The 18,806-nt window shown below is 40.9% G+C and overlaps 1 protein-coding gene across 5 annotated transcripts in view; it reads left to right on the forward strand.

Moving 5' to 3' along the window:
- The window catches only part of DAB2 (DAB adaptor protein 2), a 60,252-nt gene extending 45,898 nt beyond the window's left edge, over positions 1–14,354 (forward strand). For 3 of the 5 annotated variants that reach the window (XM_059878690.1, XM_005221592.3, XM_010816799.3), the window contains 6 exons: positions 1,837–2,490; positions 3,477–3,633; positions 8,639–9,271; positions 10,162–10,271; positions 10,842–10,912; positions 12,614–14,350. In XM_059878690.1, the coding sequence (XP_059734673.1) occupies positions 1,837–2,490; positions 3,477–3,633; positions 8,639–9,271; positions 10,162–10,271; positions 10,842–10,907 (1,620 nt within the window). In that variant the 3' untranslated portion in view covers positions 10,908–10,912; positions 12,614–14,350. Of the gene's footprint in view, positions 1–1,836; positions 2,491–3,476; positions 3,634–8,638; positions 9,272–10,161; positions 10,272–10,841; positions 10,913–12,613 lie in introns of all 5 variants that reach the window. The other 2 variants (NM_001193246.2, XM_015459082.3) reach the window with 2 other exon arrangements.
- Positions 14,355–18,806: the final 4,452 nt, after the last annotated feature.

Here is an 18,806-nt window from a genome sequence, read left to right on the forward strand (position 1 = left end):
TCCTCAGAACTTCTTCTGAAGTATTTGAAGGAGAACTCTACCAGCTGTGAACACCCAACTGTTCTAATCCAGAGGTGGCTCATAATAAATGAATAAATATTGAAATCACAAGCTTTTGTAATACATTTTGTCCTACCTTTTGATTGTTAAAGATCCCTACATTGAGATCTTCCAATCAATTTCTTTGATTTTTTTTAAGGTTTTTTTTGTGTGTGTTTTTTTTTTTTTTTTTTAATCACAAGCTGTCTCTTCTGACAAGTTCTTCTGGTTATCAGGAGAAAATATGGCTTTTAACAAATTGTATCTTTATCCCTAACAGTAAAGGAAGCCAAAAGATAAATACCAATTGGACCTAAAATTTTTAAAAATTTATTCTTTTCTCTTAAAGCTAAGAAAGCCTATTCAATCTCCCTTTTTATTTGCTGGTTTGAGAATTTTATATTCCCTTGAGGATGTCTTGATCATTGTCCCAATGACCAAAATATTTAATAATCTGCCCAGGCTAATGATAGAAAATTAGCTTCCATTTCAGTTGGGCAATTTTTATTGTTTATTTTCTTCTATGGCTAGCATAGTTAAGTATTTAAGTGATCAGTCAATCAGAAGGAAGGTCTATCAGTATGACAGCTGTATCCTAGGGTGACTCTTAATTAGTTGTGTCATTGACCTGAATAAAGACATGTCAGATTTATCAAATTTGCTGCTTTTATGTTGAGAAGAATATCTTATCTGACAATTGAGAACTCAAATAATTAACATATCTGAAAAATGATAGAGAAGGAATAGAATTTGGTGTGTCTTTCAAATTAACTCTTAAACCCATGTCTCCACCTTATACATAAATTAAAGATGACTTTAAAATTGGTTGAATTTATCCATTGAGTAGATGAGATTACTTAATGGTATTATTGACAGAAATGGACACGAGTTTGAACAAACTCCAAGAGATAGTGAAGGACAAGGAAGCCTGGTGGCTGCAGTCCATGGGGTCCCTAAGAGTCGGACGCAACTTAGCGACTGAACAAAAAGAGATGAGATTACTGTCACAACACAAGCATTGCTAAGCTGTATTATGACAAAAGATATAATTATTAGATTACATCAGTATTTTGAGTATCATGTTCTGAGAAGGATGTAGACAAAAAGTTATGTCCAAAAAAGAGACTCAGATGATGAGAATGAGAGATCCAACTTGGCAGCACCTTCAAAAAGATTCTCAGGTATTTAAAGAGGCATACCTAGCAGGCTGTGATGGGAGGGGACAACCTTTTTTGACCCCCTCCCAGAAGAAAACCCAATTATAGGGAAATATATTAAACTTTATCACAGCCAAAACTATAAAATATGAGTATGTTAGCCAGTGGATTCACTTATTGAGAAAGGTGATGGTAGGTGACTCTAGGGGTATAATAGGAGTGTACAACAGTTTTGAAGTGGGTTTAGGTGTCTAAGGTCATTTCCTTCAAGTTCAATTATACTTAGTCACTTGGAATGATATACAATCAGTTCCCTTTAAGACTTTCAAAGGCATAAATTGAAACAATGATTATGAGCTCAGTCAGTCTGAAAGGGTGAGGGGAGACGTGTAAAACAAACCCAAGTTTTCACTGAATGAAGGGTGAATGAAGTGGAAACCTAATTAAAAGGGCCTGAGAGGTGCAAGGAGGACCTATTCTATAAACTCAGGGACGTGATGGGAGGAGGTAAGGGTCAACCAGTAAGACTGAAATATAATGGAAATTTTTGTAATCCTGGTCATCAGTATGTAGCTTTCTCATTTGAAGTCACAACATGGACTAACCCTTTCTTTTTTTTTTTTCTTTCCAAATGTGATAGGAAAGCAAAGATATCCTGTTAGTGGATCTAAACTCTGAAATCGACACCAATCAGAATTCTTTACAAGAAAATCTGTTCTTAACAAATGGCATCACCTCCTGCTCTCTTCCTCGACCAAAGCCTCAGGCATCTTTCTTGCCTGAAAATGCCTTTTCTGCCAATCTCAACTTCTTTCCCACCCCTAATCCTGATCCTTTCCGTGATGATCCTTTTGCACAGCCAGACCAATCGACACCCTCTTCGTCTGATTCTCTCAAATCTCCAGATCAGAAGAAAGAGAATTTGAGTAGCTCGTCTACCCCTCTGAGTAATGGGCCCCTGAATGGGGATGTTGATTACTTTGGTCAGCAATTTGACCAGATCTCTAACCGGACTGGCAAACAGGAAGCTCAGGCAGGCCCATGGCCCTTATCAAGTACTCAAACCCAGCCAGCAGTGAGAACTCACAATGAGGTATCTGAAAGAGAACAGAACGGCTTCCATATCAAATCCTCCCCGAACCCTTTTGTGGGAAGCCCTCCCAAAGGACTGCCTGTCCCGAATGGCGTAAAGCAGGACTTGGAAAGCTCTGTCCAGTCCTCACCACATGACTCCATAGCCATTATCCCACCTCCACAAAGTACCAAACCCGGAAGAGGCAGAAGGACTGCTAAGGTGAATTGTCTTCTCCACATAGCCATTGGCAGAATGCATGTGCGGTACCAAAGGGTGGTGTGATGCAAGCTCTCTTTCCTGCTGCTCTTGTAGATTCCTGTGTGGCTGTAAAATAGAAGGTGGGATAAGGCACATCGTTCTCCAGGAACACTTTCCTCTAATCGACACCCTTTTTAAGCTTCTCACTCGGCCGTGTTTGTCACCCTCTGCTTTCCGTTTGCATGTCTTGTCACGTATTATTAACTAAACACAAGTTTTTCCATTTTTAATGCTGCTATGCTTCTGTACCTCTGGTAAGTTTGATCGTCATGTTATGGGAGGGGAGGACAAGGGTTCCTGTGATTCCTTTTGTACCCTCCCCATACTAACCCACACCCCCTACACACACACCCCCTTATATTGCATTCCTGTCCAGGTGGTGGTATAAAATTCTTGTCTGTCTCCTCTAATGCCAGAATAATCCAATGTCTTAAAAGAAACATATATTTACTATTACCACTTCATTCAAAAGCAATTTAAAATGTGGTTTATGTAAGTTTCATTTAAAAAATCTCATTGGAATATGCAAGCTGGCTCAATGATTAAACTACTGTATCATCTTTATGCAGAATGATTTAAATCCAGAATGACCGAAATATTTAAGCTACTCACTTATAGTTGTCCTTTCACTGCCAGCTTCCAGCTTTTAGCTGATAAGGAGGTCAGACAGATACAAATGTGTGAACAAGCAAATTAGATTTCACTTTGAGTTTCCTCCATTATATCAGTCACCAAGATCCAATATTCTGTCCATTGCCCAGATCTGTGTCTTTTTTGTTTTGTTTTGTCTTTTGGGGTTTTTTTGTAGTAATTTATCAACAATAGGAAAAAGTTTTTCTTTTCTTTTTGTGTACCCAAAGTCTAGTTGGGTACAGACTAGGAAACCGAATAGAGCTTTATTTCACTGTTCCTGAGTAACTCCTCCATATCCCTCTCTGTCCCATCAGTCTCCAGCAAAAGACTTACTTGCAGCAGACATCTTTGCTCCTCCCATCTCAGAACCTCCAGGACAATCTCCAGGACAACCTGCAACCCTACAGACCAACCCTCTGGATCTCTTCAAAACAAGTGCTCCTGCCCCATTGGGGCCCCTCCCGGGTCTAGGTAGGTGTTTAGAGATGGAGTTAGGTTTGGCTCTGTTACTTTCATCAGATGGTAATTCATAGGAGGAAGCACTTCATATCCATAGGAGTACCTGGGGCATATAATTTGAGCATCCTAGGGAGCGTTTCTTCCACTTTTACTTCTTACAATCCACCTCCATTCGGAACTCTTGACTTGTACTGGAATGGGCTCCTTGAGTTAGCATGTGAGAAGAAATCTGTTTCCAAGTGTTGCACCTACCTGAACTAACTAGTCATGGCTTACTGGAGACAGTTGTAAGGGATTCTGAAGCTCAAACCAGTTTCATTGGAGAAATGGGGTTGAGATCGTCTCCATTTGAAAAAGTAATAACATGCATGTCTTCCATGTAATCTTGTCATTATTAAATCAAAGCCCTATTATCCCCTGTTAAACTAATGCCCCTCTTGGAAGGGATACGCACCTCGACGGGGATGTAAGTGAAATCTGAGTCAAGTGTAAGTCACTGAATGAAAGTGCAGGGTTCTGAGCGCAGCTCTGTTCTTCGGCATGTGGTGGGTGTGAGAAAGGCATGTATCCTGATCGGTCTCTGAATTCTTAAGCCTTAGTAGCTCCTTGCTGATATTCTGGTTAGTTGTGTGGCTTAGTAGTGTTAGAAGATAAGTCTACAGTACAGAAACCTGAAGGTGAAAAGAACACAGAAATAATGGAAGAGATGGAATTTTATCAGATACCTAAGACATGCTGCTGCTGTCAAAACCAGCAGCATTCAAAACCATGTCATTAGCTCACATGGACCACTGAGCCCCTCTGTGGCAGGACTCTGGGAAAGGCCACGTGGCTGAGAGCTGGTCCTGCTACTTTTTGCCCACCACCTCCGGTTCTTTCCTGCCTCCATGGAACAGTTCTTTAGAAACTCTGACAATGGTTTTTGCTGTCCTACTGGGGATTCTGTTTGTTTTCCTACTTCTTTCCTACTCCACAAGCCCCAAATAGACTCTGTCTCTTGAGAGAGCTAAGGAGGGCTATAAATGAAGGGGCCTTTCTCCCCTATTTTATAAAAGTTGACCGGGGATTTTGGCTTTCTCTGCCTCCTGCAGAGTCTGTTATCAGGACTCTTTCTTCCTGCTGTTTTCCTGCAAAGGAAAATATTTTGATTCTGTCATATTATATCAGTTCAATCATATCTGGAGTGTGGTGGCAACAGGGAATTGGTTCCCAACTGCTGAGTGGCTGCAAGCCCTGCAGGTGTGAAAGCCAGCTCATTTCAGGTCCCTGCTTGGCATTTACACCATCAGGAAACTCTCCCCAGGCACCTCAGATTTCTTGGGGTCTTTCTGTTTCTGCAGCCCTTTCTCCTACACCCCTAAGGGGAAGCTGGTTGGTGCTTTCCCTGCAGAAAGGTAGAGAGCTTGCCTGCAGTGCCTGTGATGAGATCACATCACAGAGCTTTGTAGTCTGATATCAAGGCCCTGAAAATTTTTCACAGCCAATATTTAACAAATCAGCCTGAAAACACAGCTGGACCCTATAACTATTAATTTATGCAGATGAAGTAAAGCTTTTTCGCTAGGTGCCCTTGTTGAGGCCTTGGAGTATACAACTGCCGAATACTGATGATTCTTCTAAGTTTGAACTTGGGACTCAAACTGAACCCTACAGTATAGCCCCTGTCCACTCGCAGGGATCCTCAGCCAAGCCATGGAAGGTTGTAGGTCTGGCTTCCGCTGGACCAAGCTAGGGGACCATCTCCTCTGGAGAACAGGGGTGGGGAAAGGGTATTGTAGAAAGCTTTGACTAGCTTCCCTGTATTTTAATATAGCATCAGGAAGTTAATAAAATTAACTTTTTATACCCACACTTTCTTTTTCCTTACTTTCTCCAGCAGGGCCTTAAATATCTTGGAAACACAACATGTGGTAGATGGGAATGAAGCTGGCCTGAGTATACACTAGGAAAGTCTTTGAAAGAAAGAAAGTGAAAGTGTTGGTTGTTTAGTTGTGTCCAACTCTTTGTGAACCCGTGGACTGCAGCTTGCCAGGCTCCTCTGTCCATAGAATTCTTTAGGCAAGAATACTGGAGTGGGTTGCCATTCCCTTCTCCAGGGGTTCTTCCCTACCCATGGATTGAACCCAGACCTTCTGCATTTCAGGCAGATTCTTTATTGTCTGAGCCACCAGGGAAAGTCTTTAATTCCTGGCAAATATCAATATATTTTTCTCCTTTATCACCACTCCCACTAATACTATCTGTGACCAAAGCTACACATTTTCCTAAGGGAAGGCAAGTCATCCAAGCTGAAAGACGGTAAAGTTTTACCCAATTTGTACATCCAACTGGAGTAAATTATTAGTGAGTGACTCTGGCTTCAGTTAATAAAGTTTAAATTATTTTTTTTAAATGATAGCAATAACTTTGTTTAAACTCAACCTACTTCAAGAAACCTGTATTATCGAATCTAAGAGAACTGTTCCCTTGATTGGTTGTAAAAGGAATGCAGGCATACCTCGTTTTATTACACTTCATTTTATTGAACTTTGGAGACAGTGAATTTTTTTTTTTTTTACAAATTGGTGGTTTATGGCAACCATGAGTGAAGCAAGTGTATCAGCACCATTTTTCCAACAGCATTTGCTCAGTTCTTGTCTCTTTGTCACATTTTGGTAATTTCTGCAGTATTCCAAACATTTTATTCTCAAATGGTGATCTGTGATTGATGATCTTTGATGTTACTACTGCCAAGAGATTATGACTTGCTGAAGGCTCAGATGATGGTTAACATTTTTAACAATAAATTATTTTTAAGTTAAGGTATGTACTTTGTTGTTTTAGCCATAACACTATTGCATATTTACTAGACTATAGTATAATACAAGCATAACTTTTATATGCACTGGAAAACCTAAAAGCTTGCTTGACTCACTTTATTGTCATATTCCCTTTTATGACAGTCTGGAAACAAGCTTGAAATATCTCCAAGGTCTGCCTGTGTGCATATTCTTTGGTGTAAATGAAGTCTAATTTCTGTATACATGTAAATAAGTATTTGAGGGACTTCCCTGGCAGTCTAATGGTTAAGACTCTGTGCTCCCAATGCAAAGGCACAGGTTTGATCCCTGCTTGGAGAACTAAGATTCTGCATGCCACACAGTGTGGCCAAGAATAATAAATAAGCATTTTAATTAACATTCCAATAAAAAATATAGTTCTGTTCCTTGATGTCAAGGAGACAGAACAGGAGGGTAGGGACTGGAATCAGTGGTATGCCTGAGTTTTGGTCTCTATTGCACACTGTGACCTTCCCAATTTTAATAATTAATATTCTTCTACCCAATTTCTTCACCTCAAAAGTAAGCATATTAATTTAATAAAATGAGCCACCACTTAAAGCCACTCACTCTTCATGAGTACACCTTGTGTGTTGATGGTCAGATGGAGGGGGTTTGTGACGACAGAGCTGAATCAATTAACACCAAGCTCCAAGCCTAAGAAAATTCGAGGTAGAATATCTTGCTCCATCAGCCCCTGAACACCATTTCAAAATATCTCTCCCTCTGGAAACAAAAACATTCCTAACCCAAGTCTGAAGGCCTTTTCCTTCTTTGGTTAGAAAGTGTTCATAACTAAAGAATTGCTCTGCTCCAAAGCCCAAAGCAAGTAGGTTTTTGAGAGCAGAACATCATTTGTGAAGCAGTATGAGGCTGAATCTAGGTTTTCTGTTAGTGGTGACAGTTTAACTGGATTATTAATACACTTGGGAAGACACAAAAGAGAAAATGTCCTACATATTAGAACAAGATGTCAGGAATGAGCTTCTCAAGAAGAGGAGGGTGAGCACTGAAGAGACCTAGATTTTACTGATTTAATTAATTACAGATCAACAATGGCAGGGGTCTGGTGACGGAGCCATTTCCCCACAAAGAGCAGATGCCTGGACAGGTGTAGTTACTCACATTGCAAATGTTTTTGTTTCCTGTTTGTTTGTTTGGAGTTGTTTTGTTTTGTTTTGTCTTTGTTTTTCCTTCACGTTATCTCCTCTCCCTCCTAACTTCTGGCAGAGTTTAGTGAGTGACACATGGCAGGAAGCACTTTTATTTGAAACAGCTCTCCTAGGACAACCAGCTTTTCCTCCATTTTTGAACGTAAAAGTCTAAAACTATCTTGGCATAAACCAAATGTTACTACCCTTTTATATAGCTGTGTCAACCTTGGCAACATTTAAAAGAAAAGAAACTTTGAAATGGTTTCTTCAGGATGTAAGCATGCTAAAGCCTAATGTATATGCCTAACAGCTAGTCTCCATAAGACTCCAGACCTGAGCCATTTGCCAGATGAAGAGATTACATCAATGACTCGAGTATCCAATGGATTATCTTAATTAACTACTTCATAATAAGCATGGCTTATATATGTCAATGTATTTACTCAACCTGTAGATTCATACTACTGACAGGCTCTATTCTAGCTGTTTGAATTACATCAATGTATGTATGAAAAGGGCTCATTTTCTTTTATGACTTGGTACTTGACTGTATTACCTATCTAATGAGGAAAGTTTAAAAACATGTGGTAGAAAAACAGGGCTTCGAAGTACAACAAACATTTGAATATGTGCCACAGCTAATTCATCTTTGAAAAGAAAGTGAAAGTGTTGCTCAGTCGAGTCTGATACTTTGCCACCCCATGGACTGTAGCCCACCAAGGCTCTTCTGTCCCTGGAATTCTCCAGGCAAAAACACTGGAGTGGGTAGCCATTCCCTTCTCCAGGGCATCTTCCTGACCCAGGGATCGAACCTGGGTCTCCTGAATTGCAGGCAGGTTCTTTACCATCTGAGCCACCAGGGAAGCCCAGTTCATCTTTAGAGTGATTTAATCTAATAAGAACCATGTCAGCCTCAAGGCTTAATAAAGGTTGGCATGTAGATGCTCTCTGTAAATGCTCTCCAGACAGCTGACTTTCTGGAACTCGAATCCTCTTCAAGCTGGTCTTCTGATTTAAGTCCTCTGTCCTGCTTCCTTCCTTCAGGTGGAGTGCCGGTTCTATCTGCTCAGGCAGCACCATGGAGCCCAGCACCTTTAGTCTTCAGTCAGTCCCCTTCAATGGTCCCGGGCGCCATGATGGCTGGTCAGCCTTCAGGATTCAGTCAGCCAATCGTCTTTACCACAAGCCCAAGTGTTCCGGGTTGGAACCAGCCTTCCTCTTTCGCAGTCTCAGTTTCCTCTCCACCCCCTGTAGCTTGGGGCACATCAGCATCCATAACACCCAATACATGGTCAGCAAACAGCCCTCTGGGGAATCCTTTTCAGAGCAATGTTTTTCCAGCTCCTGCTGTGTCCACCCCGCCCCCTTCTATGCTCTCCTCTCTCCTGGCCACTCCTCCTCAACCACCTCCCAGAACTGGCCCTCCAAAGGATGTCCCCAGTGATGCCTTCATTGCCTTGGACCCTCTTGGGGATAGAGAAGTCAAGGAAGTGAAAGAAATGTTTAAGGACTTCCAACTGCGGCAGCCACCTACTGTGCCGGCAAGGAAGGGAGAACAGAACTCCTCTGGGACCTCGAGTGCCTTCTCCAATTATTTCAACAGCAAAGTTGGCATTCCTCAGGAGAATGCAGACCATGATGACCTGGACGCTAATCAACTGTTGAGAAAGATCAATGGTAAGCTACCTACTTCTCTGGCAACTGCACCCATGAGGATTTCAGTTGTATGAATCCAGAGAGTCTCTCAGAACCCTCTCCAGACCCTTAATAGCTGTACTCTTGCTTTTTTCATCTATCAGGGGTTATGGAGACAACTTAACCACTTAGCTTATGGAGTTAACAGGGTGCCTTAGTTAGCTATTTCTAAGGACTGGCCCAGTGCTGCCCTCTTGTGGCAATTCTTAAAAAGGGCTGCCGAGAGCTATTGAAATTCAATGGGTTGTGGCACCCAGAGCACTGCAGGTAGGTATGTAGGGCTGTAGGCTCATTTTTTTCATTAATAGACATGCATGGATCATACTACCCATCTAACGAGGGAAGTTAAAAGGCATGGTAGAAAGAAAGAGCCTTGAAATGCAACCAGTATGTGAATGCTAGCTGTACTTTTATTAGTTAATCTATCAGGTAATTGAATCTCTGCTGCTGCTGCTGCTGCTAAGTCGCTTCAAGTCATGTCCGACTCTGTATGGGCGACCCCATAGACGGCAGCCCACCAGGCTCCACCATCCCTGGGATTCTCCAAGCAAGAACACTGAAGTGGGTTGCCATTGAATTTCTAGAAGCCTTTATTTCTGTGTTGGCCTCAAGGCTTAATGAAGTTTTGCCACGTAGGTGCTTTTAAGTGAGGAAATTCTGAATCTCTTCCACTTCAAGTGAATGTGCCTGGCTTCCTCTTCCAAGAAGGGATGAATTTGCTTGTGATCATCCTGGTATTTGGTGTGATAATTTTTGTTTGGTCAATATCAGTTTCAAAAATATGGAACTTAATTTCTAAGATAAGCCTGACTGGAGGACTTGTGCTTGCATTGGAGGAAAGCTTGCTTACTGACTACTTTCTCACCTTCTAGATCTACCAAAGCCGGCTCCCCGACACAGTGCCCCGCCAGTTACCAAATCTGCTGACAATGCATTTGAGAACCCCTTCTCTAAAGATTCTTTCCACTCATCACCAGCCTCTGTAAGTACCAACTATTAGAAGCTGATATTCCAAAGTACACACCACATAGAGTTATCACCTCCTGAATTAACCTTGCTTGTATCTTTGACGGTAAAGGACATTTGAATAAGATTTATCACTGAGAACCACTGCAGTGTAAACCTCAGCTCAAACGGGAAGGATTATTTTTACAGGAACTACTCTCTTGAATTTGAGAAGCAAATATCATATAGAAAAGTCCTTTGTCTCTCACTTAATCTAGCTTGGGAAAGCACTTTGAAAGAAAATTGAGCCAAAACACTATGCTTAAAAACCTTTCAAACGTTTAATTTCCTAAAGCAAAATTACTGAGCTCATAAAAATAATATTTTGCATTTTGGGGGAATAAACATAATTCTGAATCTTGCTTTTGATGTAAATATTAAATATATATCCATCACAAGTAGGAAAACACAAATCATTGTAGACCCATACAATATCTGATTAGTCTGTGACCTAAGTGATTTTTAAAGGAATCTGAGAAGTCTTAATTATAGGTATTTTCTTATCATTGTAATTACAGTTATTGACTAGGTGGTTTTGTTTCCATAGATGGCTTCTCTTCAACCCACATCATCCGATATATATAGAGATCCATTTGGAAACCCTTTTGCCTAACTTCTGTAAGTAGAAGATCCTGCTAAGCTTAGGCTTTGTAAGAAAGGGTGGCACAGAGAATAAAGGTGAAATTTTAATTTTAGAATTGGAAAGAATAAATTCTTCTGAAATGGAGAAGTAAAAGATATGGAACACTATGCTTAACTAATTCAATAATGACTAAGCTGAGTATTTATGAATAGAGTTCTTACACATATTAAAAAAAATAGTAATATACTCATGGATATAGGTTTCTGTCCTGTGTTTTTAACATTTCACTTCTGTACAGAAGTAAAACTCCATATAACACATAACAGCCTTCTAGATTTTTGATCTTCATATTGAAGTGATTGCAAAGTTTCCTAGTAACTACTCAGTTTTCTATAGAAGCTTCAAATTCTGAAGGCCTTCTGAAACCACCAAAGAGGTCAGCCAAACAAATCATGATTACACTTTTGCCATCCAATTCAATATGCATTTCTTTGTGAGAGGGCCTCACAATTGGTCTGAAATTGTCTGGTGATATTAAATCTCAAAGTGGTGACAGCTTCCTATAACCCCTTGAAAGGCAAGTTCAGATGAGTCCACTGGTGGGTTTTATCCTCAGTCAGTTACTGTGTGTTACCACCTTAGACTTGGAGAAGGAAATGGCAATGCACTCCAGTATTCTTGCCTGGAGAATCTCATGGACAGAGGAACCTGGCAGGCTACAGTCCATGGGGTCGCAAGAGTCGGACACGACTTAGCCACTGAACCACCACCACCATCTTAGATTGAGATCTGGGAGTGAAGATGGGAGTGTGCTTCTTCCTCACCAGTTAGTAGAAACAACTTTATCTCATCTTAAAAGATTGCAGTTTGTGGAGGAGAAGAGGCTTATCTGCATTTTAGAGGAAGTAGGGGATAGCTGGAAGAGGAGAAAAATAGGAAGAATGAAAAGAACCCAAGCCCATTTTTTTTCCCAGTTTTGCCCCCTGGCCCCCATTCACGTGGGCCTACCAAACTCTCTCGACCCAAACTCTCTCTCAACCCACGTAGAACTTAATTATTTTAAATAGATACATATCTTAAGTCTGATACTAACAATAAGATTTGAGTTTACTTGCAATTTGGATTATCTCCCTCACTCCACTTCTGTAATTACAGTCTTTCTGAAAATGCTTTTCCATAAAATAGGCTACAGAGTGAGATTATTGAAAAGGCAAATTCCTGGGCCCTAGCCCTGAGGAATCCCCCTTGGTGCTGAGGAAAAGCTTAATTTTAGCAAGCATCCAGATGAGTTACAATGTTAATAAAATGGTATGATATATTGAACCTTAACAGAGACTCACTCTTGCCTCCTCTCCCAGGGAGGCACCCATGAACCAAGCACAAGGAATAACATGCACTAAAAGTCTAGGAGGATTGTTTGCACCTAATTGAATTGACTAGAGTTCTCTCTGGAAGCCCTTCCTTCTTTAGGTCATGAAGGAAGGGTAATTCTAGTTAACCTGCTAAATGGTAGGTTGGGGCGTGAGTAGAAGAACTACAGTGGGACAAAATAGCTAACATTATTGAGCACTTGTGTTAATCACTTTATTACAGATTCTACATCAGTTGTTTTATCCTCTTGAATCAGTCCTAGGAGATATTATTATTAACATAGATAATGACTTAATGTTTACCACATTAAATATTCAACCCCAAAATTCTAACCATGGTTTTTTTTCTTCTCCATACTTCTCTAGGAACTTGGCGTGCTGACTGTCCAGAGAAACAAAGAGGTTGGCCTTGGTAGTCAAGGACAAAGCTAATTGGCAGACAAGTCCTGACTTTTGCCCTTGTTCTAGCTTTGACATATTATCAGTTGCCTTATTTCTTGCAGCCTCTCCCACTTGTAGAATACCTTCTACTTTCTGTTTTGCTAAACTGAATCTATGGCTTTAAATAAATTAAGAACCTAAACTCACTAGCCGAATGTAAGCGAAGTAGTTTTCCTATGTGGACCCTTGTCTATTGTGACCCTAGAACCTTCTGGAACCCATGTGACCCATGTACCCTCTGGTTGGGCGATGCAGCCACCACAACCCCTCAGATCATACTGTTTTGAATAAATTTTGAAATCCCTACTGTTCATAGTGTTTGGGGGTTCTGTTTCAGAGCATTAAACCTAAAGATTGTAGAACAAGGCACCTGCTTAAATCTTGCTTCAGACCGTCACTTACAGAGCATTTTTAAAGTAAACTAGAAGCAAGTTCAATTTCTCCTTAGGAGAATCTCCTTGGAATCTGACACACCTAAGAATGTTTTTAAAGATGCAACTTTTCTTTCTGAAGATTCATTTTCTCTCAAGGGTGAGATTGTCCTTTCTCTTATCTCTTGCTAGCTATTGCAAAGGAGGGAAGAATCATTTTTTAATCTCTCCTCTTCTTTCCCCTCCAATTCTCTTTTCAGTCATTTTTGCTCCTGGGCTTCTCTCTTTCATAAACAGTTGAGTTTTATGGGGCAAAAAAATCTAATGATTCACAGGTCTGAAGCCTCTATGCTCTACCTTCTCAGTAATCTCTAATCTCAGTAACTAGAGTTGCAAATGCACACAACCTTTATCCTTTCTATGGAATAAGAGGCTATCTTCTTGAGCTGAAGTTCCAGAACAGTTCACGTTGAGGAAAAATTGAACTCAACTCAGAAATGAAGGACTGCATTCCTAAGAGAAGCACATCAAAGTTAAATGTGATTGTGCCAAACATGTTAGGTGCTTATTTGGGGTCATGCCAGACCTTTATCAAGTAACTGGAAAGCTTTCTTGATGCCACAGTCTCACAGTCAGAAGATAAATGGGTGGTGGGGAGGGGGTGGATTCTGTAGAGCAAGTATTTGGTGTTATCATTAAAAATTTAATGTGTGCAGTGTTTGTCTCCTCACAATCTTGGAAACTCTTCCAGCTCATTTTCAGTCCTGTTGTTGGCACGGATCTGAAGGGTTTGTTCTTGCCATAGTGAGTTTTGTTTTATTTTGTTTATGTTGGGTTTCTAATGTGATTTCTTGACCCCTAGTGCTCAGGTTCTTGTGGGTGTTAATCAACCACATACAATATTATCTTTAGGTGGAAGAAGAGGATGACTGCTCAGGATCAAAACAAGATGGTGGCCTCACGAACCTCCATTGATTAGCCCCAAGTAGTCCAGGCTAAAGTCCTATGGTTTTATGTTGAATGGTAATAGCTGATCATGTATGGCAATGTCTGACTTTCTACTCAGTTATTATCAACAGACTTGAAATAATATTTTATATGTCTGAATACCTAAATGTGCTAAACTGGAGGCAATTATTTCTAGATAGTTTGAATTTTTGAAAGTAGACAAATTTTTTGAAACTGATGACCAGCCACACAATTGTTTTGTACATACTTATTTTCTTGTGCACTTTTCTGTATGCAAAGAAAGCTATAAATTTACTCATTTCAATAAACTGGAATGGCAGAATCTCATGTGTTACTGTCAGTTCATTTGACCCCTGCTCTGGGTTGATGTGATAGGGTCAATATATAACATATACTAGTGTAAGGTGAGCAAATGTTAATTATGACACATTCTGAATTGTCACCAAAATGAAAAAGTAGAAATCTGTGAAATAGGACCACGGGTAAATTAATATCTGATGCCTTTCAAGACTCAATTTTCCTCTCTCAGACCTATACATTCTCCTTTCCTGGGAGTTTACTGGGAGTCCAGTGGATAAGACCTATGCCAGAACAACCTCAATTATGTCTAGTATAAAAATCATTCATTAGTGAACTATTGGTTCATGCCTTTTACCCTTTCTTCCCCTGTTTTTAATTCATTGCTGTTTGACTTCATCAAAACACAGCTCTGTGGACTGGTTCAAGCTTCTGTAAGCTACTTAGAAGAGCTTCTAAGTTTCTAAGTCAGGTGGGCAAGCTTATGGTCAAATGTCTTTAGCACTAGGACACTCTTAAACACTCTCCCTTATTTAAAAAAAAAAAAAAAATGCATTCAAGGCTCTCATTCATTTCAAGACCTAGAGCAACAAAACAGATGACCCCAAAGCAGACACTGCTTGAGTGTAGAAGTCTTGGTGTTAAACTTGACATCTTCAGGTAATCAGATGAACTTGATGGAATAAGTGTCTTTGATTGGCATTTATTGTTCTGGGATATTTGATAGTACTGCCTTACCTTTCCTTTTAACTGAAACATTTTATCTGTTTCTGAGTAGAATATAGAGAAACAGACTCCACGCGTAAGCAGTTTCCAGTAAACCACAGATGAGCTGGAAAGGGCTGCTGATAAGAATATGTTGCACAAATTACACAGTGTATCCAAATGCTCTGCAGTTTATCTAACCCATTGAACCTGTGTGATATTTCCATGTGGTTTAAGCAAGCTCTTGCCAAAGGTTTATCCTTGTTCATGTGTACAAGGGGATGACATTCACTTCAGTGCAGTAGTAACTACTGTTAACCAAGCAGAGGGAGGTGCCTCCTGAAGTGTCCCTGTGAAGTGGAAACAGACCTCTTTCGAGTCTCTTAGTAGCAGCAGTAGCTTCCTTGGTAGCTCAGTTGGTAAAGAATCCGCCTGCAATGCAAGAGACCCCGGTTTGATTCCTGGGTCAGGAAGATCCCCTGGAAAAGGGATAATCTACAACTCCAGTATTTTGGGCTTTCCTGGTGGCTCAGATGGTAAAGAATCCGCCTGCAATGCCGGATTCAATGCCTGTGTTGGGAAGATGCCCTGGAGGAGGGAATGGCAACTCATTCTAGTATTCTTGTCTGGAGAATCCCCATGGACAGAGCAGCCTGGTGGGCTACAGTCCATGGGGTTGCAGAGAGTCAGACACGATGGAGTGACTAAGCACAGCACAGTAGCAGTGGTGTTTACACCTGGAAGCCGGGAATTCAACTTTTACGGTAAAACTGTTATCCTTGGGAGAGGGTTTCATTGAAGCATCACATAAATCTAAGCTAAAAGCTGAACTTTAACAGCCAATGTGCCTTCCAATCTCTCACACATAAGCGATACAAAGAGAGAAGGTATTAATTTTCTCAAAATAATCTTGCATTTGTGAAGTACTTTACCACTTACACAATATAACTTCATTCTCTTGCCACTGCAATTCAGCAAGATGGGATCTATTACTGTTCCAGCTCATCTGAGAATGGCATTGTGCTTTAAAATGGCTACAATCTGCTTCAATTCTTTAAGTGAGTGGTTTCCATGGTATATTACTGTAAAACTGTGTCTTAACTACCTTTACTATAGAAGTCGGTAAAGCTGAAAGCTTGATCTCCCAGCCTCACTTGTTCCTAGCAGTGGTCACCTGACCATATTCTGGCTATTGAGGTCTTATTCAGCTATGTAGGGAGATCTTTTCAGTCAGTGGTTTCAAATTCCTCCATCAAAGTATTAGCACTGTGTCTCAAGAACCAGAGTGTGATTCTGTGTCTTTCCTGTGCTGACAGCAGGGAGGGGAAAGAACAGAGGATGTAGCTAACTCAGGCATTTGGTTGACCCTGCAATAAACTGATGAGTGAGGACTCTGACCCGTATTCCTGGAATGGGTTCAATATGAAGTCTCCTAGTGAAAGACAAGAGCTCCCCAACAGTCCTTGGTAAATATTTAAGCTATTGTAACCTTTGCAGGAGATTGCTAAATAATAAAATGCTAGATTATTGCTGGGAAATGTTATATTTTAACAAACTCCCTTCTGTTAAAAACAACTAAGTCTCACGTTCTAAGTTGTTATGCCAGTTGTGGACACACACAGGCTGTGGTGGCAGCAGCCCTCTTAGTGGGTCCTAATACAGTAGTGCTGATGAACAAGGCTCAGCCTGTATTCTCTCACTCAGTGAGGGACTTAGCCCCTCATTCACTCTTGCTTCTCTGAATGTGCTTAATTACTAGACCTCTGCTGCTGCTGCTAAGTCGCTTCAGTCGTGTCCGACTCTATGCGACCCCAAAGACGGCAGCCCACCAGGCTCCCTTGTCCCTGGGATTCTCCAGGCAAGAATACTGGAGTGGGTTGCCATTGCCTTCTCCAACCTCTAACATGTGCTAAAGATCATACAAGTGCCAGTCTCCAGGGAGACAACCGTGGTGGCTACTCAGTGGCAAAGAAACCAGGCTTCTGTCATGACCAAAGATTATACAAGAAAAGAAAGGTTATACAAGAAAAGAAAAAAAAACAACTCACCTCTGAAAGTCTTCATGACTGAGTTTTCCCTAACATTGGTTGTGGAGTTTTTTGTCAATTCATTTTTATTTGCTTGACTTCAGTTCAGTTAATTTCAGTGCAGTTGCTCAGTCATGTCCAACTTTTTGCAACCCCATGGACTGCAGCATGCAAGGTTTCCCTGTCCATCATAAACTCCCGGAGCCTACTCAAACTCATGTCCATTGGGTTGGTGATCCCATCCAACCATCTCATCCTCTGTCGTCCCCTTCTCCTCCCACCTTCAATCTTTCCCAGCATCAGGGTCTTTTCCCATCAGATGGCCAAAATTTTGGAGTTTCAGCTTCAGCATTAGTCCTTCCAATGAATATTCAGGACTGATCTCCTTTAGGATGGACTGGTTGGATCTCCTTGCTGTCCAAGGGACTCTCAAGAGTCTTCTCCAACACCACAGTTCAAAAGCATCAATTCTTCAGCGCTCAGCTTTCTTTATAGTCCAACTCTCACATCCATACATGACTACTGCAAAAACCATAGCTTGAACTAGACAGACAAGGGTCCATCTTGTCAAAGCTATGGTGGGAAAGATTCTTTTCTTGTATAACCACATCATCTTTGGTCATGACAGAAGCCCGGTTTCTTTGCCACTGAGTAGCCACCACGACCAGTGAACCTGGTTCACTGAGTCTTGATGGTGGAAACAAGAGGGCTAAAAACAGGAGGAACTGCCTCTTTCTGATGAAAGACCTTGGGCAAGGCAGGCAGTTTATGGTCCTTATGTCCACTCATAATGAACAGACAATAGTAATGGAAAGGCTCATAGTGGCTAAAATTAATAGGGGTTATTTTTTTCCTATAAAAGTCTAGACTGATGGCTGCTGATGCTGCCTCAGCAACTCAAAACGACCCTCAAGGACACAGACTCTTAACTTTTCACTCCAACTTTTGTAGCTTTGGCTTCCTGTTCTTCAGTTTGTTTCTTAATGGTCACAAGATGGCTGTGTAGCTCTTGAGTGGGATGTTAGCCATTCAAGGAGAGCAAAAGTGAAAAGGTGGTGCAGTCAATATCTGCTCCTCATACCAAGCATTTCAGTTTTCCCCAAGGCTTTCTAGTGGACGGCAACTATGGCTCATTGGTCAGAATGTGGTCACATGGTCACTGTGAGGTGCAAGGGAGGCTGGGAAACCATGTTTTTAGCTCTACCAGAATGGCAAACCACTCCAGTATTCGTGCCTGGAGAATCTTACGGACAGAGGAGCCTGGAGGGGGCTACAGTCCATGGGGTTGCAAAGAGTCAGATATGACTGAACAACTGAGCGCAGAACATGGTAAAGGGAGTTAAGGAAGAGGCAGCGCTGGCTGTTTCATTCGTGAGCCCCAGGGCAAAATACAAATGGAGGAATCTCCATTGTTCAAAGCAGGGTAAAAGCGCTATTAAAGGCAGTAAAATATAAAGCTCTCTCCTTTCTTATGAAATCTCTCTCTTAATATGATGTATTTTGTTTGCCATTTAATGTTGTTCTAAGTAAAGAAAAATTAAAATGTTAAAATATTAGTATGAATTTTACCTATAATCTTTAATTTATATGTGGAATCACTGAAATTATACAATTTATATTTCATAAGTCATATATGCACATGTTGCTATTGGTCAGTCCCTCAGTCATGTCCAACTCTTTGTGACCCCATGGACTGCAGCACGCCCAGCTTCCCGTCCTTCACTATCTCCTGGAATTTGCTCAAACTCA

The sequence above is a fragment of the Bos taurus genome, chromosome 20, assembly GCF_002263795.3.
Source record: "Bos taurus isolate L1 Dominette 01449 registration number 42190680 breed Hereford chromosome 20, ARS-UCD2.0, whole genome shotgun sequence".
Classification (NCBI taxonomy): domain Eukaryota; kingdom Metazoa; phylum Chordata; class Mammalia; order Artiodactyla; family Bovidae; genus Bos; species Bos taurus.